The sequence below is a fragment of the Hyla sarda genome, chromosome 9, assembly GCF_029499605.1.
Source record: "Hyla sarda isolate aHylSar1 chromosome 9, aHylSar1.hap1, whole genome shotgun sequence".
NCBI classification, from domain to species: domain Eukaryota; kingdom Metazoa; phylum Chordata; class Amphibia; order Anura; family Hylidae; genus Hyla; species Hyla sarda.
The window spans coordinates 51,465,990-51,484,957 of NC_079197.1; the positions used below are offsets into that span (position 1 = coordinate 51,465,990).

The window sequence follows — 18,968 nt, forward strand, 5'->3', positions numbered from 1 at the left end:
TTAAAGAGCAGCTGATGGGTGGGAGAAGAGATGTCCATCGAAAGGATATGTGATGTAAAATCCAGAGTATGCTCCAAAGTTAGCGATTAGTTAAAGAGTACCCGTTATCAAACCATATTTTCTAAACTTACTTAGATCATATTACCTAACTACTCTAACACCCCTCCTGCCCTTAAAAAAGAAATTCTGAGCTTTAAAAAGCTGTGTATCATACCTTTCCCCTTGCTCACATTAAGTGAGCTCTCGGCAGGAGAAAGTGGGTGTTCCCCAGCTGGCAAAATGTCATTGAAGCCTGCCAGAGCTGTGCCTCGCCATGCCCCGCACGCACTTCCTGAGTTTGGTCTCCTGCCAGGCCAGGAAGAGACCAAACTAACTGTTTGACTTGTGCAGGGAACAGAACAGAGCCACCTAGTGGTCGTTTTTTCAATCACATTAAAAAACATATAAAAGGTTAATAATTTTAACAGCAAGTAAATAGCAAAGTGTCTTATAATTACATAGCCATACAGGCATAGCCATTTGATGTAGCTTGACAGAAATCTAAATTTGTCAAGGTGTTCCCATAAATGTTACTACCTACCTTACCTAAAAGCATTCAGGGACACTAAGCCTTGTGATCCACAGTTATAGTGTGGAGTTTGCATATTCTTCTCAGAGAGTCAGGCGGAGATTGCTGGGGGTTCCAGCGGTTGGAAAATTGACCCAAACGCCCTCAATTCTGAATACATCACACAAGGATCTGTTTACAGAACCACTTCTCAAGGGTTTATGTGAACTGCTTTCTTGGTAAAAATAAAAAAGAGTAATAAAAACTAAATTGAAGTAATTTCCTGAATTACAATGCCCATTCTATGTATGTTATTGGGAAGCAAAGAAAAGAAGGAATCCACTGTGCCTGCTGGTGTAATATCTGAATGTACACAGATTAAAGCAATTAGATGAACTGAGAAAAAAGCACTGAAAAATATTAAGGGTCAAGTGGCATCCAGAAATGCAGGGTTTAATATGAACTTTTTAAGAAACCAATCATCTTTGAACAGATCCTCTTACTTAATGGATTCTTTCTTAGGCGACCTACGGGGTCTAAGATGCAACCTAGATTTTGAATTTAGTTTTGTTTTTTCTTATTCTAATGATGTATAACTAGTCACATCTTTTCTTTTCTGGGAAAAATTGTTAAAATACATAGTTATAAGAAAAAAATGGCTGAAAAAGTAATAATGAACTCATTGCGAGGATAGAAAGCCTTTTACTTATATCCATCAGTAGCATCTTAATAGGTGACGCATTAAAAAAGTCTATCGTTCCACATATGCACTAGTACTTTTTCTGTCTTCTCCATTATCCTCTCTGATTATAAGCTCTAATGCACAAGTTCCTAAATTCTTAAGTTGCCTTCTATATCACTGCCAATACATATTTTATTTTATTTACCATGTGGGAAATTCAACCATTATATGAATTAAAGTTAATCATTTATTAAATCACGGAAGGGAGAACACTGTGAGCCAAACTAAGTTGGCAGGTTCCAGTACATTAATCTACTTCTTAAGATGCTTCTGTCTTTATTATTTTAATACTCACTAATGCTGAAGAGGAGAAGAGCCTTCATACAGAGAAACTCCTCAGGTGTGATCTGTAGCCAACCAAACTCTTGTGACAGATGACGCATTCGAACGCACTGACTGTACATGCGAGATTTGTGCATACGATACCTGTAAAATGACAGAAGTAGTTTGTTTATTTTTAAAGTTATTCAATATTACTAGCAGCAAATCATGACTATTGTAATTAACAAAAGGTAGTGTGTAACATAAGGTATTAAAGGGGTACTCTAGCGGAAAACTATTTTTTTTCAAATCAACTGGTTCCAGAAAGGTAAACAGATTTGTAAATGTACTTCTATTAAAAAAATCTTAACCCTTCCAGGACTTATCAGCTGCTGTGTGCTCCAGCGGAAATGGAGTCTTTTCAGACTGACCACAGTGCTCTCTGCTTACACCTTTGTCCATATCAGGAATGTTCCCGAGTAGAAGCAAATCCCCATAGCAAACCTCTCCTGCTCTGGACAGTTCCTAGAATGAACAAAGGTGTCAGTAGAGGCCACTGTGGTCAGACAGAAAAGAAAAACTCAACTTCCTCTGGAGTATACAGCAGCTGATATGTAGAAGGATTAAGATTTTTTTAATAGAAGTAATTTACAAATCTGTGAAACCAGTTCATTAAAAAAAATAATTCCACTGGAGTACCCCTTTAAAAGGTTTAAGGCTTCGCACAAAATATTCCAGCCCTGTACAAACTCCAAGTGTTAGGGAGCTATAATATGATACCTATAGTTTTTTCTATATACCTCTGTACCCTCCTATTTCATAAGGAGTCAAACATAATTTTATTTATTTTAAATTCAATAGGAGGCTCTGATTTACTAATATTCCATTATGGCATTAACAATCCAAGCCCTTGTTATGCAGTGACCAACATTTACTGTATGTTCTTGAATTTTTTAACAAACTTAAAATGGTGTAGGTATTCTCCAAGTTACCATTTTTGTAAATGATATAACGGTATTGGTTGGTGTTAGCAGTATTTTCCTACAGGTAGTTCTCAAGCACTGTAAACTTACGTGAGCTACAGTCGTGGTCAACACTGTACCTTTGATTGGTTAGTATTAAAAAAAGCCAAGATCTTCAGAAAAAAAAAGTAGATATGTATTTGAATATGGATACCAACTTGGTATTCATTTAATATTTAATAGTTCATGCAGTTATTTCTAAAAAGAAAGAAATATACACATAGCATTTGACATGGACAGGATTAAAGGCATCCTTAATTTTTGTAGCCATCTGTAAGGTTCCTGCATCTTTCTTCTGGTTCTCTTTTTCTCTGTAATTTTCCTATAGGTCATCAGAAAATAACCTATTGTTTACATCAGATTTTTATGTTAAAGAAGTACTGTGGTGCAGGAACACCTATAAGTGTCCGACCCCAGCTATCTCCTGCAGGAACAGAACATGCTGATGTGGTGTCCCAGTACCGTATTTTATACATTACCTTTGCAGAGGTCCCCATAGTCAGAGTCCCTAGGAACGTCAGGGTCCCTCTCCTATAGTTATCCCCTTGTCACCCCTCAGTTAGTCTATGACTGTATAGAAGTTCTTATAAATATAAGTATAAATATGTATATATTTAATTGCCTACCTATTCAGCGTAGCAGGACCCGCGGGTCACGTGGTTAGGTTAGAACTCTATGCTTTTGCTACAGGACCTTTGGAGGATCCCATGACGTGTTCACCCACAATGCAATGTAACGGTGAGTGACAGTTGTTATGGACCAATTGAAAACGGCCAGCCCCTGCCCATATAATGGACCCGTGCCATCTTGATCGCTCTCTTGGGTTGCTGATTCTGGAAGAGGTAGGACCTCCGCAGCTTATAAGACGATTTCCTAGGCCAAAGCCTTGCGGCCTCGGCCTCTAACATAGCGGATATACTAAGCAATCCCCGCTACCCTCCGCAAGATCAATGGACCTAAACGCACCCTTAAAGGGGTACTTCGGTGGTCAACGTGTTTTTCCTTTTTTGACTTACCCTATTTGTTTTGTTTCATTTCTATTCTTGTTGTTTAGCCTACTCTATTTCTGTTCTTTGTATGCCACATGCCTTGCTGGTTTGGGGCTCCTTTTTTTGTTTTTTTGTTCCGCCCTTTACCCACCCTACTATTTTCCCGGGTCAGCCCCCTTATACACAGCACACTAATATAATCAGCCTTGATTGGGATACACTGGCATACACACACAAAAGGGACTACAACTCCCAGCATGTGTCATTCAGGAGTCTTCAGTCTGTGGTATAACGCCAGCATGCTGCCTCTGTAGTCTCCTGGGGATTGTAGTTCACCACACCTCTATGGGGCATACACCAGTGTTTCCCAACCAGGGTGCCTCCAGGTGTTGCAAAACTACTACTACCAGCATGCCCACCCAGCCAAAAGCTGTCTGGGCATGCTGGGAGTTGTAGTTTTACATCAGCTGGAGGCACACTGGTTTGGAAACACTAGTGTAACATGATGTGTATGTTGAATAGGCTAGGACAGTGTTTCCCAACCAGTGTGCCTCCAGCTGTTGCAAAACTACAACTCCCAGCATGCCCAAAGTCTGTCCAGGCATGCTGGGAGTTGTAGTTTTGATACAGCTGGAGGCAGACTGGTTTGTAAACACTAGCATACACACACATAACAGGGACTACAGCCCCCAGCATGTGTCATTCAGGAGTCCCCCCCCCCCCCCCTCCTTCACACATAGAAATCATCCCCAGTCTGACATTTATTCCCCTGCAGTATATACAGTGCACCCGAGCCAGTGCACCTTGTTATCCCTTCACATACATCTTCTCTGTCTTCTTTCAGTGCAGACCTGCATCCTCACAAGACAAAGCAGGGGGGGAGGGGAGATGAGGAGCTGTGTAGGAGCTTCTTGCTCTCATGTACACCTGTGACCACCTGGAGGGGGATATGAGGGGGCGTGGCCTATCTCTGTCATGCACTTCTGAAAGAACAGAGAAAAAAAAAAAAAAAAGCTCTGACATCTTGTTCACAGCCTAATCCTAACCTGTGGACAACAGTCAGAGATCCAACACAGAACTACAGAACTTCCTGGCCCACAAACAGGTAAGAAAAAAAGACACATGCTGCACAAATATATAATACATGTCAATTGCAATAAACGTGAACATTAAAAGAAGATGCAATATAGCCAAAAATCTTAACCACCGGAGTACCCCTTTAAATCCAGTGGATCTATGCTACAAAATCTCTGAGAAGCTAAATTGAGCTTATCTGATCCCAACCAACTGTCAATCGCTCCTCAGCTATATCTGTAGAGACTCTGTTATCTGGACTGTTACTATTGCTGCATGTACAGAAATTCTTCAGTAAAAGTTCCTGCAAGTTTTCAGTTAACAGTGGTTGTAGACAATCCTTTATTTCTGCATCGCCTATTGCTCTTGGGAAGGGTGGCAATAGGCCTATCAAGATTACAGAATTTAACCCTCACCCTGGCGTCACGAGTGACATGGGTTAACAGCGCCCTTTACTATCCTGAACAGCAACACCTTAACTACCCTACACCCCACAAGGCTTTATCCCCCAGTTTACCAAACTGACACCCGCACAAAGCACCCCTCCAAATAACTCTATGGAAGAGCCAGAGATACAGCAAACCGGGGTGTTGTGCAGGAGATTGCGGGGGTCTCATCAGTTGGACCCCCCTGTGATCAGACACTTATTCCCTATTCTTATCCCTATCCTTAAGTGTTCCTGCACCACAGTACTCCTTTAAGCATATTTTTAAGATTCTTTGGTAATGTTTTTTTTTTCTCCATTTTGCATTTTCCATTTTGTGATCTATATTTCATGATAATTCTAAGATCTTGAAATGTCCATCCTGGCCATCAGGGCTAAAACTTTGCGGAGATTTCCTGTTCTGTAAAGATAATTTCTAAGTAATGCCTTTCTTCTCAAGACCAGAGTGAAAGGTGACACCAGTAGAGAGATAACACTGGATCCCCACCAATCACAGCATCCCCCGTCCCTGTAGAATGACCTCTAAAAAGATCTCCAATTCATCTGAATGGGACAGGTCCTGTCTATTGCTGTCTATGTGTCTATGGCTCAGGGGTCCTGCTGTAAATCACTAAATGCTGTTAAGAACAGCTCAGACAAGATGGCAGCCCCCCATAAAAATGTACCAAATGTACACACACACACACACACACACACACACACACACACACATATATATATATATATATATATATATATATATATATATATATATATATAATGCAAATCATCTGTAGTTGCAGTATCTTGTAATACCTTTTTTATTGGACTAACAAGATTTTGTAGAGACAAGCTTTCAGGATTCCTCCCTTTATCAAGTCATAAGCATTTCTGAGCTCACAAGGGGAAAACACACATTCTATCTATCTCACAAAATATGCAGGGGTTAAAACTGTGAGATAGAACGTGTGTTTTCCCCTTGTGAGCTCAGAAATGCTTATGACTTGATAAAGGGAGGAATCCCGAAAGCTTGTCTCTACAAAATCTTTTTAGTCCAATAAAAAAGGTATTACAAGATACTGCAACTACCGATGATTTAGCATTTTGCATCACTGGACTAATACGGCTACTCCTAACTACTCTATATATATATATATATATATATATATATATATATATATATATATATCTATCCAAGCATGATTCTACATGGTGTATGTAATATTCAGGATAGCTAAATGTTGACCACAACTGTACATAACATTTACATGCAATAGTTAATGTTGACCTATTGACCCACTTCTTTGCATATGTTTCAATAAATTACCCCCTATCTACCTGGAATCTATCTCAAATTACACTAAAAAGTATCACTGAAGTATACTGAACAGAGGCAAATCACAGTTCGAAATAAAGCCAGACAAGAACCCTCTGCTATTTCTACAGTTACAATGTACAGATAAATATGCTATTCCACTATAACATATCACAAAATCCACTTTTTGAAATTCCATTTCACAGCCCAAGAATCATGTCATTTCTCACTATCTTCTCTATCTTGAAGTCCTGTTTATATTGCCTAGTCATGTCATAAGTCTGTGAAGGAAGGAAAGAGGCTGCAACATGGCTTGCGGCACCAGCAGAGTTGCCAACTTTCTGTATATTCATGAATAGTCTGTAAAAGTATGAGACTTTAGGCTTTTGTTTATAAATAGTGCAGTTCTGAATCATTTTTCCCTTTCCAGCACTGTAAAAATGCTGCCAATCCACCAGAAGGGCTTTGTCCGTATCCACGGGCAGCCTGGGCCTGAGGGCAGGGCGGCACATGCCCCGTGGGTCGGTCCCAAAGAGAACAGCATGGCCGCCACCGTTTAGACCAGTGTTTCTCAAGCGCGGTCCTCAAGAACCCCCAACAGGTCATGTTTTCAGGATCTCCTTAGTCTTTCACAGGTGATATAACTGTGGTGATGCCTGATGCACTGACCATAATTATATCACCTGTGAAAGACTAAGGAAATCCAGAAAACATGACCTGTTGGGGGGCTGGAGGACCGTGCATGAAAAACACTGGTTTAGACAGATGCAACATTCTTTGGTAAAAAGAACAGGTTCCTTCAGCAGGGCATTTCTTTTTACCACACTACAATCACCAGGGCCCCTTCCCTCCCCCTGCCCGGGCCTCTCCTCACAGTCTGCTGCCATTGGAACAGAGGAGATCGAGGGGCAGGGAGGGGGCACACTGCAGGCTGTGACCGAGCAGAAAAATGGTGAATCACTGAATTTTTTTTTTTAAAGTAAGTGTCTCTGCATGTGTGTGTGTGCCTATGTAATATGCATATGTCTTTGTGTGTGTATGTATGTAATGTGTACAGTTTGTTGTTTGTATATGATGCATGTAATGTACACATGCATGTGATCTATATTTAAAGTATCCCTTTCATTTAAGAAAAAAAATAAAAATAAAACAACTTTTGATTGGTTGGGGTTTTAGTGCTGACACCTTTACAATCATTAGAAATAGCCCGTAGAAGTGCACAGTATCAAGCTTTACTCCCCAGCTTGCAACAATCTCTTTTGTTGGACTTGAGGCTGCAGAACGTAGATTGGCGTAAGCTGGGTCCCTTATCCTTCTAATAATCGTGAAGGTGTCGGCACTGAGACCCCAACCAATCAAACTTTTGACGTATGTCCATAACATGTCAAACGTTTTTTTTTAAATGACTTTGTTTCCGGTCAATTTTTGTTTTTGCACTTAAATTTTTTCCTCCCCCACTTCTAAAAATCATATTGCTTTCAATTTAGCACCTACAGACCCATATAAGAGCTTGTTTTTTGCGTCACTAATTGTACTTTGTAATTATATAATTTATTTTTATAAAACTATGAATAAAAACAAAAAACAAAATGCCATTTTGTAACTTTTGGGGGCTTCTTTGGGGGCACTTTTTGGTAAAAATGACACATTGGGGGAGATTTAGCAAAACCCGTCCAGAAGAAAAGTTGCCCAGTTGCCCATAGCAACCAATCAGATTGCTTCTTCAATTTTGCAGAGGCCTTGTTAAAAATGAAAGAAGGGATCTGATTGGTTGCTATGGGCAACTGGGCAACTTTTCCTTTGCACAGGTTTTGATAAATCTCCCCCATTATCTTTATTCTGTAGGTCCATATAATTACCAGGATACTTATGTAGGATAGGATATTTATGTAGGTTTTATTTTATTTTACTACTTTAGAAAAAATTATAACTACATGCACCAAAATTCGACCATGCAGTTTAACTACCCTTATTATTATCTTAAAGGGGTACTCCGGTGGAAAACTTTTTTTTTAAAATGAACTGGTGCCAGAAAGTTAAACAGATTTGTAAAGTACTTCTATTAACAAATCTTAATCCTTTCAGCACTTTTTAGCAGCTGTTTGCTACAGAGGAAAATCTTTATTTTTTAAATTTCTTTTTTGTGTTGTCCACAGTGCTCTCTGCTGACACCTGATGCCCATATCAGGAACTGTCCAGAGAAGGAGAAAATCCCTATAGCAAACCTATGCTGCTCTGGACAGTCCCTGACACGGACAGAGGTGTCAGCAGAGAGTATTGTGGACAACACAAAAAAGAAATTCAAAAAGTAAAGAATTTCCCCTATAGCATACAGCTGCTAAAAAGTACTAAAAGGATTAAGATTTTTTAATAGAAGTAATTTACAAATTTGTTTAACTTGCTGGCACCAGTTCATTTAAAAAAAAAAAGTTTTCCACCGGAGTACCCCTTTAACCCCTTAACCCCTTAACCTCTTCAGGACATAGGGCGTATGGATACGCCCTGCATCCCGAGTCCTTAAGGACCGAGGGCGTATCCATACGCCCGTGGGAATTCCGGCCCCCACCGCTAGCCGGTTGGGGACCGGAGCCGGATGCCTGCTGAAATCGTTCAGCAGGCATCCCGGCATATCGCCCAGGGGGGTCATTATGCCTCTCCATGTCGGCGATCGCCGCAGATCGCTGGACAATTCAGTCCAGCGATCTGCGGCGATTCCGGGTCAATCGGGTCTCTAGTGACCCGGTAAACCGGAATTACTGGCTGTTCGGGGCCGTCTCTGATGGCCCCGAACAGCCAGAGCCTGCAGGGGTGAGGTGGCACTGGTGCCACCTCACAATCGCCCTGATTCGTCGGCCGGATTACCGGCCGACCAATCAGGGCGCCTGCTGCGGGTGTCACTCCCACACCCGCTCCGCCCCTCTTCTGGAGGACGTGAGCGGGTGCGGGACGTGCACCCCGGGTGCTGGGGACCCCGATCCCCGGCGCCCCTGTTGGGATCGGGGCCCCAGGAGCAGCTGCGGCGGCGGGACTGACCTGCAGCGTCTGGATCGTTGGAGGTGAGTGACAGCCTCCTGCTGTTGCTTAGCAACAGCTCCCAGCATGCAAAAAGGGCATGCTGGGAGCTGTAGTTATGCAACAGCAGGAGGCAGACCACCACAACCACCAGCATTCCCTTATGGGCATGCTGGGACTTATGGTTTTGCAACAGCTGGAGGCACATTCTTTCTATGGAAAAGTGTACCTTCAGCTGTTGTCTAACTACAACTCCCAGCTTGCACAAACAGCTAAAGTGCATGCTGGGAGTTGTAGTGGTGCATCTGCTGGTTGCATAACTACAACTCCCAGCATGCCCGTTGGCTGTCGGTGACTGCTGAGAGTTGTAGTTTTGCAACAGCTGAAGGCACACTGGTTGTGAAACAGAGTTTTTTTTTTACCTAACTCAGTGTTTCACGACCGGTGTGCCTCCAGCTGTTGCAAACTACAACTCTCAGCAGTCACCGTACACCATGCACCGTACATGCTGGGAGTTGTAGTTTTGCAACAGCTGGAGGCACACTGGTTGTGAAACACTGAGTTAGGTCACAAACTCAGTGATACATAACCAATGTGCCTACAGTTGTTGCAAAACTGCAACTCTCAGCAGTCACCGACAGCCAACGGGCATGCTGGGAGTTGTAGTTATGCAACAGCTGGATGTCCCCCCCCCCCCCCCAATGTGAACGTACAGGGTACACTCACATGGGCGGAGGATTACAGTAAGTATCTGGCTGCAAATTTGAGCTGCCGCAAACTTTCTGCTGCAGCTCAAATTGCCAGCGAGAAACTACTGTGAACCCCCGCCCGTGCGACTGTACCCTAAAAACACTACACTACACTAACACAAAAAATAAAATAAAAAGTAAAAAACACTACATATACACATACCCCTACACAGCCCCCCTCCCCTCCCCAATAAAAATGAAAAACGTCTGGTACGCCACTGTTTCCAGAACGGAGCCTCCAGCTGTTGCAAAACAACTCCCAGTATTGTCGGACAGCCGTTGACTGTCCAGGCATGCTGGGAGTTTTGCAACAGCTGGAGGCACCCTGTTTGGGAATCACTGGCGTAGAATACCCCTATGTCCACCCCTATGCAATCCCTAATTTAGGCCTCAAATGCGCATGGCGCTCTCACTTTGGAGCCCTGTCGTATTTCAAGGCAACAGTTTAGGGTCACATATGGGGTATCGCCGTACTCGGGAGAAATTGTGTTACAAATTTTGGGGGGTATTTTCTGCTTTTACCCTTTTTAAAAATGTAAAAGTTTTGGGAAAACAAGCATTTTAGGTAAAAAAAATATTTTTTTTTTACATATGCAAAAGTCGTGAAACACCTGTGGGGTATAAAGGTTCACTTAACCCCTTGTTACGTTCCCCGAGGGGTCAAGTTTCCAAAATGGTATGCCATGTGGGGTTTTTTTTGCTATCCTGGCACCATAGGGGCTTCATAAATGCGGCATGCCCCCAGAGAAAAATTTGCGTTCAAAAAGCCAAATGTGACTCCTTCTCTTCCGAGACCTGTAGTGCGCCAGAAGAGCACTTTTCACCCCCATATGGGGTGTTTTCTGAATCGGGAGAAATTGGGCTTCAAATTTTTAGGGGTATTTTCTGCTATTACCCTTTTTAAAAATACATTTTTTTTGGGAAAACAAGCATTTTAGGTAAAAAATTTTTTTTTTTTTTTACATTTGCAAAAGTCGTGAAACACCTGTGGGGTATTAAGGTTCACTTTATCCCATGTTACATTCCCCGAGGGGTCTAGTTTCCAAAATGGTATGCCATGTGTTTTTTTTTTGCTGTTCTGGCACCATAAGGGCTTCCTAAAGGTAACATGCCCCCCAAAAACCATTTCAGAAAAACGTACTCTCCAAAATCCCCTTGTTGCTCCTTCCCTTCTGAGCCCTCTACTGCGCCCGCCGAACACTTTACATAGACATATGAGGTATGTGCTTACTCGAGAGAAATTGGGCTACAAATACAAGTAAAAATTTTGTCCTTTTACCCCTTGTAAAAATTAAAAAATTGGGTCTACAAGAACATGTGAGTGTAAAAAATGAAGATTGTGAATTTTCTCCTTCACTTTGCTGCTATTCGTGTGAAACACCTAAAGGGTTAAAACGCTGACTGAATGTCATTTTGAATACTTTGGGGGGTGTAGTTTTTATAATGGGGTCATTTATGGGGTATTTCTAATATGAAGACCCTTCAAATCCACTTCAAACCTGAACTGGTCCCTGAAAAATACTGAGTTTGAAAATTTTGTGAAAAATCGGAAAATTGCTGCTGACCGTTGAAGCCCTCTGGTGTCTTCCAAAAGTAAAAACACGTCAATTTTATGATGCAAACATAAAGTAGACATATTGTATATGTGAACCAAAAAAAATGTATTCGTAATATCCATTTTCCTTACAAGCAGAGAGCTTCAAAGTTAGAAAAATGCTAAATTTTCTAATTTTTCATCAAATTTACGGATTTTTCACCAAGAAAGGATGCAAGTATCGACAAAAATTTACCACTATGTTAAAGTAGAATATGTCACGAAAAAACAATCTCGGAATCAGAATGATAACTAAAAGCATTCCAGAGTTATTAATGTTTAAAGTGACAGTGGTCAGATGTGCAAAAAACGCTCCGATCCTTAAGGCCAAAATGGGCTCCGTCCTGAAGGGGTTAAGGACGCAGCCCATTTGGGCCTTAACCCCTTAAGGACCAAGGACGTACCGGTACGTCCTTGGTCCTGCTCTTCTGATATAATGCGGGGTTACACAGTAACCCTGCATCATATCACGGCGGGCCCGGCGTCATAGTGAAGCCCGGACCCGCCTCTAATAGCGCGCAGCGCCGATCGCGGCGCCGTGCGCTATTAACCCTTTAGCCGTGCGCTCAGAGCTGAGCCGCGCGGCTAAAAGTGAAAGTGAAAGTTCCCGGCTAGCTCAGTCGGGCTGTTCGGGATAGCCGCGGCTAATCGCGGCATCCCGAACAGCTGACAGGACAGCGGGAGGGCCCCTTCCTGCCTCCTCGCTGTCCGATCGCCGAATGACTGCTCAGTGCCTGAGATCCAGGCATGAGCAGTCATGCGGCAGAATCGTTGATCACTGGTTTCTTATGAGAAACCAGTGATCAACATAGAAGATCAGTGTGTGCAGTGTTATAGGTCCCTATGGGACCTATAACACTGCAAAAAAAAAGTGAAAAAAAAAGTGAATAAAGATCATTTAACTCCTCCCCTATTAAAAGTTTGAATCATCCCCCTTTTCCAATAAAAAAAAAACACAGTGTAAATAAAAATAAACATATATGGTATCACCGCGTGCGGAAATGTCCGAATTATAAAAATATATCATTAATTAAACCGCTCGGTCAATGGCGTGCGCGCAAAAAATTCCAAAGTCCAAAATAGTGCATTTTTGGTCACTTTTTATATAATTTAAAAATGAATAAAAAGCGATCAATAAGTCCTATCAATGCAAAAATGGTACCGTTAAAAACTTCAGATCACGGCGCAAAAAATGAGCCCTCATACCGCCCCATACACGGAAAAATAAAAAAGTCATAGGGGTCAGAAGATGACAATTTTAAACGTATTCATTTTCCTGCATGTAGTTGTGATTTTTTCCAGAAGTCCGACAAAATCAAACCTATATAAGTAGGGTATCATTTTAATCGTATGGACCTACAGAATAAAAATAAGGTGTCATTTTTACCGAAAAATGTACTACGTAGAAACGGAAGCCCCCAAAAGTTACAAAACAGCGTTTTTTTTTTCAATTTTGTCGCACAATGATTTTTTTTCCCGCTTCACCGTAGATTTGTGGGCAAAATGACTGATGTCATTACAAAGTAGAATTGGTGGCACAAAAAATAAGCCATCATATGGATTTTTAGGTGCAAATTTGAAAGAGTTATGATTTTTTAAAGGCAAGGAGCAAAAAACGAAAATGCAAAAACGGAAAAACCCTTAAAGGGGTTAAGGACGCAGAAAATTTTATTTTTACGTTTTCATTTTTTCCTCCTCGCCTTCAAAAAATCATAACTCTTATATTTTTATCCACAGACTAGTATGAGGGCTTATTTTTTGCGCGACCAGTTGTCCGTTGTCATGCCATCACTCACTTTACCATAAAATGTATGGCGCAACCAAAAAAATACTATTTGTGTGGGGAAATTAAAAAGAAAACCGCAATTTTGCTAATTTTGGAAGGTTTCGTTTTCACGCCGTACAATTTACGGTAAAAGCGACAAGTGTTCTTTATTCCTTGGGTCAATACGATTAAAATGATACCCATGATAACATACTTTACTATTACTGTTGCGCTTAAAAAAAAAATCACAAACTTTTTAACCAAATTAGTACGTTTAAGATCCCCTTATTTTGAAGACCTATAACTTTTTCATTTTTCCGTATAAGCGGTGGTATGAGGGCTCATTTTTTGCGAAGTGATCTGTACTTTTTATTGATACCATATTTGCTTATATAAAACTTTTAATACATTTTTTATTAATTTTTTTGGGAATAAAATGTTATAAAAAGCAGCTATTTTGGAGTTTTTTTTTTTTACATCCACGACGTTCACCGTACGGTATCATTAACATTTTATTTTAATAGTTCAGATATTTACACATGCGGCGATACCAAATATGTATATAAAATATTTTTTTAACACTTTTTGGGGGTGAAATAGGGAAAATGGGGCAATTTACGTTTTTATTGAGGGAGGGGGTTTTTCAATTTTTTTTTACTTTTACTTTTATTTTTACACTTTAATAGTACCCATAGGGGACTATTCATAGCAATCATTCGACTGCTAATCCTGTTCAGTGCTATGTATAGGACATAGCACTGATCAGGGTTATCGGTCATCTTCTGCTCTGGTCTGCGGGAAGGCAGATCAGAGCAGAAGACTCCCGAAAGACAGCGGAGGCAGGTGAGGGGACCTCCGGCTGCAGTGCTGGATGATCAGATCTCTGCGGCAGCGCTGTGGGCGATCCGATCATCCAATTAAGTGACCACGATGCTGCAGGTGCCGTGATCTGTATGTATCGGTTATTCTTAGGACGTAAATGTACGTCCTGGCGCAGTAAGTACCACGTCACCAGGACGTACATTTACGGCGCTCGTCGTTAAGGGGTTAAGGACGGACTAATTTTTTACATCAATGACCAGGCTCTTTTTTTTTTAATAAATTTGACATGTATCTCTTTAAATGACAATAACTTTAGAATGCTATTTCTGAGCGGGGCAATTCTGAGATTGTTTTTTCGTGACATATTGTACTTTATATAACTGGTGCATTTTTGTTGACACATGCTGCATTTTTTGTGAAAACTCCAAAATATTGTGAAAAACGGGAAAATTTGTGGCATTTTTTTATTTTATTTTTATGGTGTACACTGTGCGGTAAAAGTGATGTTATATTTATTCTGTGGGTCAGTACGATTATGGCGATACCCATTTTATATAGCTTTCCATGTTCTTTTTCCTTTTGTAAAGAGTTAATTGTCAGGTATTGGCCTGAATGGCGATGTCTGGCATTAACCCTGGGTCCTGGCTGCTGGCTGCTGAGTGTGCTTCAAACAGCGGTAATGGGACCAAGGTGTACAGGTATGCCCTGCGTCCTTAAAGGGGTGCTTTGGCACTAAACATCTTATCCCCTATCAAAAGGATAGGGGATAAGATATTAGATTGTGGGCACCCCCGTTTTTCAGCTGCGAGCAAGGATCGCTCTGTGGCTGATGAAGAGCGGCGCAGGGGACAGAGTATTGTGATGTCACGGCTCCGCCCGCCCATGATGTCACACCCGCCCCCTCAATGCAAGTCTATGGGAAGGGGTGTGGTGGCCCATCTGCAGCCACAGAGCAATCCTCACTCTGGGCAGCTGAAAAATAGGGGTGCTGCAGGAGAGATCGCAGGGGTCCCCAGCGGCGGGATCCCCGGGATCTAATAACTTATCCCCTATCCTTTTGATAGGGGCTAAGATGCTTAGTGCCAAAGTACCCCTTTTAACTACCAGGATGCAAGGGTATATCCATACGTCCTGTGTCCTGAACAGATTAAATTTCAAAGCTTTATTGTAGATACATAATTCAAGACACCATTGTTATCAAATATTGCAGTATTGCATTATGGATATATAACAAAAATTTATTTTATTTTCCTGGATCATAGCACTGGACTTTTCCCAATCAGGCTGTGTGCAAACACAGTATTTTAGGCTAATTTTTGATCCAAAAATAACCCATTAATGGCTCAAAAATGCCAAAAATAATCCCTTTTTTCATAGTAAGTTTAGTTTACAATAGTAAAACAATAGTAAAACAAGCATTAGTGTACCCAACTATTAATTTTACAGCCATCATTTTTATGGCTGTAAAATTAAGTAGCATGTAGATTTTTAGCTGTTCTTCATTGCCTCTCCAGAAATCACTGGCTTCAGCGGTGTTCCATCTCAGTCAGTGGCAGAGCGGCAATGCAGCATCACATCTGCAGCTCTGGGAAGTGAGGTGTCAGCAGAGTTCAACAATCAGGGAGCCAATAAGAAGGAACCAGCCTGAGCACATTTTCAAGCTTGAAAATGGTTTTATGGTCGGACAGAAACATTGCTGTGATATGAGCCAATAAACCAAAGTTTTTTTCACAATTGGAGTGCTGCACAATTGCTTTGTTATACACCATAAGATGTACCGGGAAACCAAAAAATTATTATTTGTGAGCGGAAATTTATATGAAAACAGCAATTTTGCCACTTCTGTCGGGTTTGGTTTTATGCAGTGCACTTTATGGTAAAAATTATACATTATCTTTGTTCTGTAGGTCAATGCGATTAAAATAATACCCAAGTCATACATATATATTTTTTTATTATGGCACTACTTTGCTATGCTACTTTGTTATTGCTATGCATAAAATTGTCCTTTTCTGACTGAAATTTTTTTTTTCTATATACAGGGATGTGTGAGGGCTCATTTTTGCACCGTGATCTGTAGTTTTTATCAGTACCATTTATTTGTATCACTATTATTGATGGGACTTTTTGATCACCTTTTATAAATTAAATTTTCATTTACGATGTGATTAAAAATCAGCATTTCAGTGTTTGGTAATTTTTAACATTTACGTTGTTTACCTTTCAGGATTATAAACTTCATATTTAAATATTTTGGTAATACCAAATATGTTTAACATTTAAAATTATAAAATGGGCAAATAAAGGTGATTTAATTTTTTTTTATTAGAGGAGGGTTTTTATATAATTTTACAAACATTTTTTTATTTTACACTTTTTAATCACCATAGGGGACTTTTACATACAATCATTAAATTGCATTTACTGTATAATGCTATGCCTATGCATAGCATTATAAAGTGTGATCAGCGATTCACTGATATAGCCTGACTATGCCCAGGGTTCATCATTAGATCTTTGATCGGCGGCAGGTAAGGGGATTTTCCTCCACTAATCTAGCTCACGGATCACCAAACTGCTCTGAAACCTAACCATGAAGAGAGATGGTGGTACCAAAGATACAGCATAATAACCAATGGATAATGTTTTAGTTGGACAATAAAGCTCTTTCAGATGGATTCTTCTTCTGGATACTACTAGATGGAGTTTCCTTTTCAGGCTGGGTTTGTGACAACTAGAACTGTGATGCTCCATTATCTGGTGGTCACATTTTACCATGCGGGATCCTAAACATTATATTTTAATAACAACTTGAGTCTCGGTATTACAGCTAATACCTGACTAGTGGGAGATAATGTCCACTTCGGTGGTGCTTATAAATCAAAAAAGTCTAAAGTCCGTATAATAGCCAGTACATAGAAATGAATTGTGATCCCAAACATCGACATGACATCGGACAGGTACAAATGAACCTGGGCAGTAGCAGGCGGGGGTAGCATTCATGCCCTTGAACGCTACCCCGCCTGCTACTGCCTGGGTTCGTTTGTACCCGTCCGATGTCATGTCGATGTTTGGGACACAATCAAGATTGTCACAATTGCAAAAGAATCGGTGAGTGGGAGTTCACTTTTTTTTTTTTATGGGAAAATAAGGGGGATTCGAGGGTGGGGTTTATATAATTTTAGTGGACTTTTATATGCAATAATTAGATTGCATATAAAATAGCATTACAGCTAAGCCAGGCTACATCATTGAATCAGCAATCAGGTGTCAGGAGGCAGGCAACCCTCCTCCGCCATTTTGGCTCACAGAATCCCCGCGATCACGTCACGGGTCCGTGAGCTCCACTGAGCTGCAAGCATCTTCCACTTCCACTTTAGATGCCGTGATCGGCATTGATCACAGTGTCTAAAGGGTTAAATGCCATGCAACGGCGGGATTACAGCTGCCCGGCATAAGCAGTGAGTGTGAGGCTACTGATAATAGAGTCGATACTCACTGCTCTGAAGCGAGCGCAGCTCCTGCGCTCACTTCAAAGCTGCTTAAGGATTAAGGGCGTACAGGTACACCTATTACACCTCCCCCCCAGACATCTTATCCTCTATCCAAAGGTTAGGAGATAAGATGTCTGATTGCGGGGGTCTAGCCACTGGGGACCCTCGTCATCTCTGCAGCATCACCCCGCCATCATCACTACAGAGCAAACTGGCTCTGTGCGTGATGACAGAGTGATGCAGGGGACAGAGCATAGTTGCATCACGGCTCCGCCCCCCATGATGTCACTCCCCACCCCCTTAATACAAGTTTATGGGAGGGGGCATGATGATCACCACGCCCCCTCCCATATACTTGTATTGAGCAGGTGGGATGTGACGTAACGGGGTGGAGCCGTGACATCACTATGCTCTGTTTCCTGCATCACCCCATCATCACGCACAGAGACAGTTTGCTCTATAGTGATGACGGTGTGGTGGCGCTGCAGAGATTGCGGGGGTCCCACCTTTGGATAGGGGATAAGATGTCTGGGGTGGAGTACCCCTTTAAGTACCAGGATGTAAGGGCGTACCTGCACGCCCTTCATCCTTAACAGGTTAGGAAAACCCTTGTGAACATTTAGGGGGGTATTTATCAAAGGATTTATGTGCTTTTTTTCACGTAACTTTGGTGCAATACTTTGGCGCAGTGTCTTTTTGCGCCAAAGTTTGGCGCATCTTCTTCACTGTCATTTCTACAACTTTTTCAAAATCACACGGTCCTGTGTGTGATTTTAATTTTAGTCAGTAATTCATCATTTGCGCCAATCGATCTTTGGCACAATTTTGCCGCAAATCCCGTTTTTTTGGCGCAAATCCCCGCCAAGAAATTTTGCACATGGAAAATACACTTAGCAATGTCAGAAAATGTAAAAGCGTCAAAATACATTAAAACATTTTTGGGGGGAAAGCAGCGACACCTCCAGGGCTGCTCAATACTATCCTGCGACATAGTTGTCTCTGAGGAACCTTCACCCTCCGTTGAGCCAGCATTGGACATGGCCACACAGGTTCAGGAAAGGTAAGCACTAAAGCAGTGGTCTCCAACCTGCAGACCTCCAGATGTTGCAAAACTACAACTCCCAGCATGCCCGGACAGCCAACGGCTGTCCGGGCATG

General features: G+C 41.5%; 1 protein-coding gene across 1 annotated transcript in view; it reads right to left on the minus strand.

The window, feature by feature from the left end:
- AR (androgen receptor) overlaps positions 1–18,968 on the minus strand; it is a 673,169-nt gene that overhangs the window by 15,908 nt on the left and 638,293 nt on the right. The window contains exon 6 of the mRNA XM_056538313.1: positions 1,585–1,715. Within this exon, the coding sequence (XP_056394288.1) occupies positions 1,585–1,715 (131 nt within the window). The remainder of the gene's footprint in view (positions 1–1,584; positions 1,716–18,968) is intronic.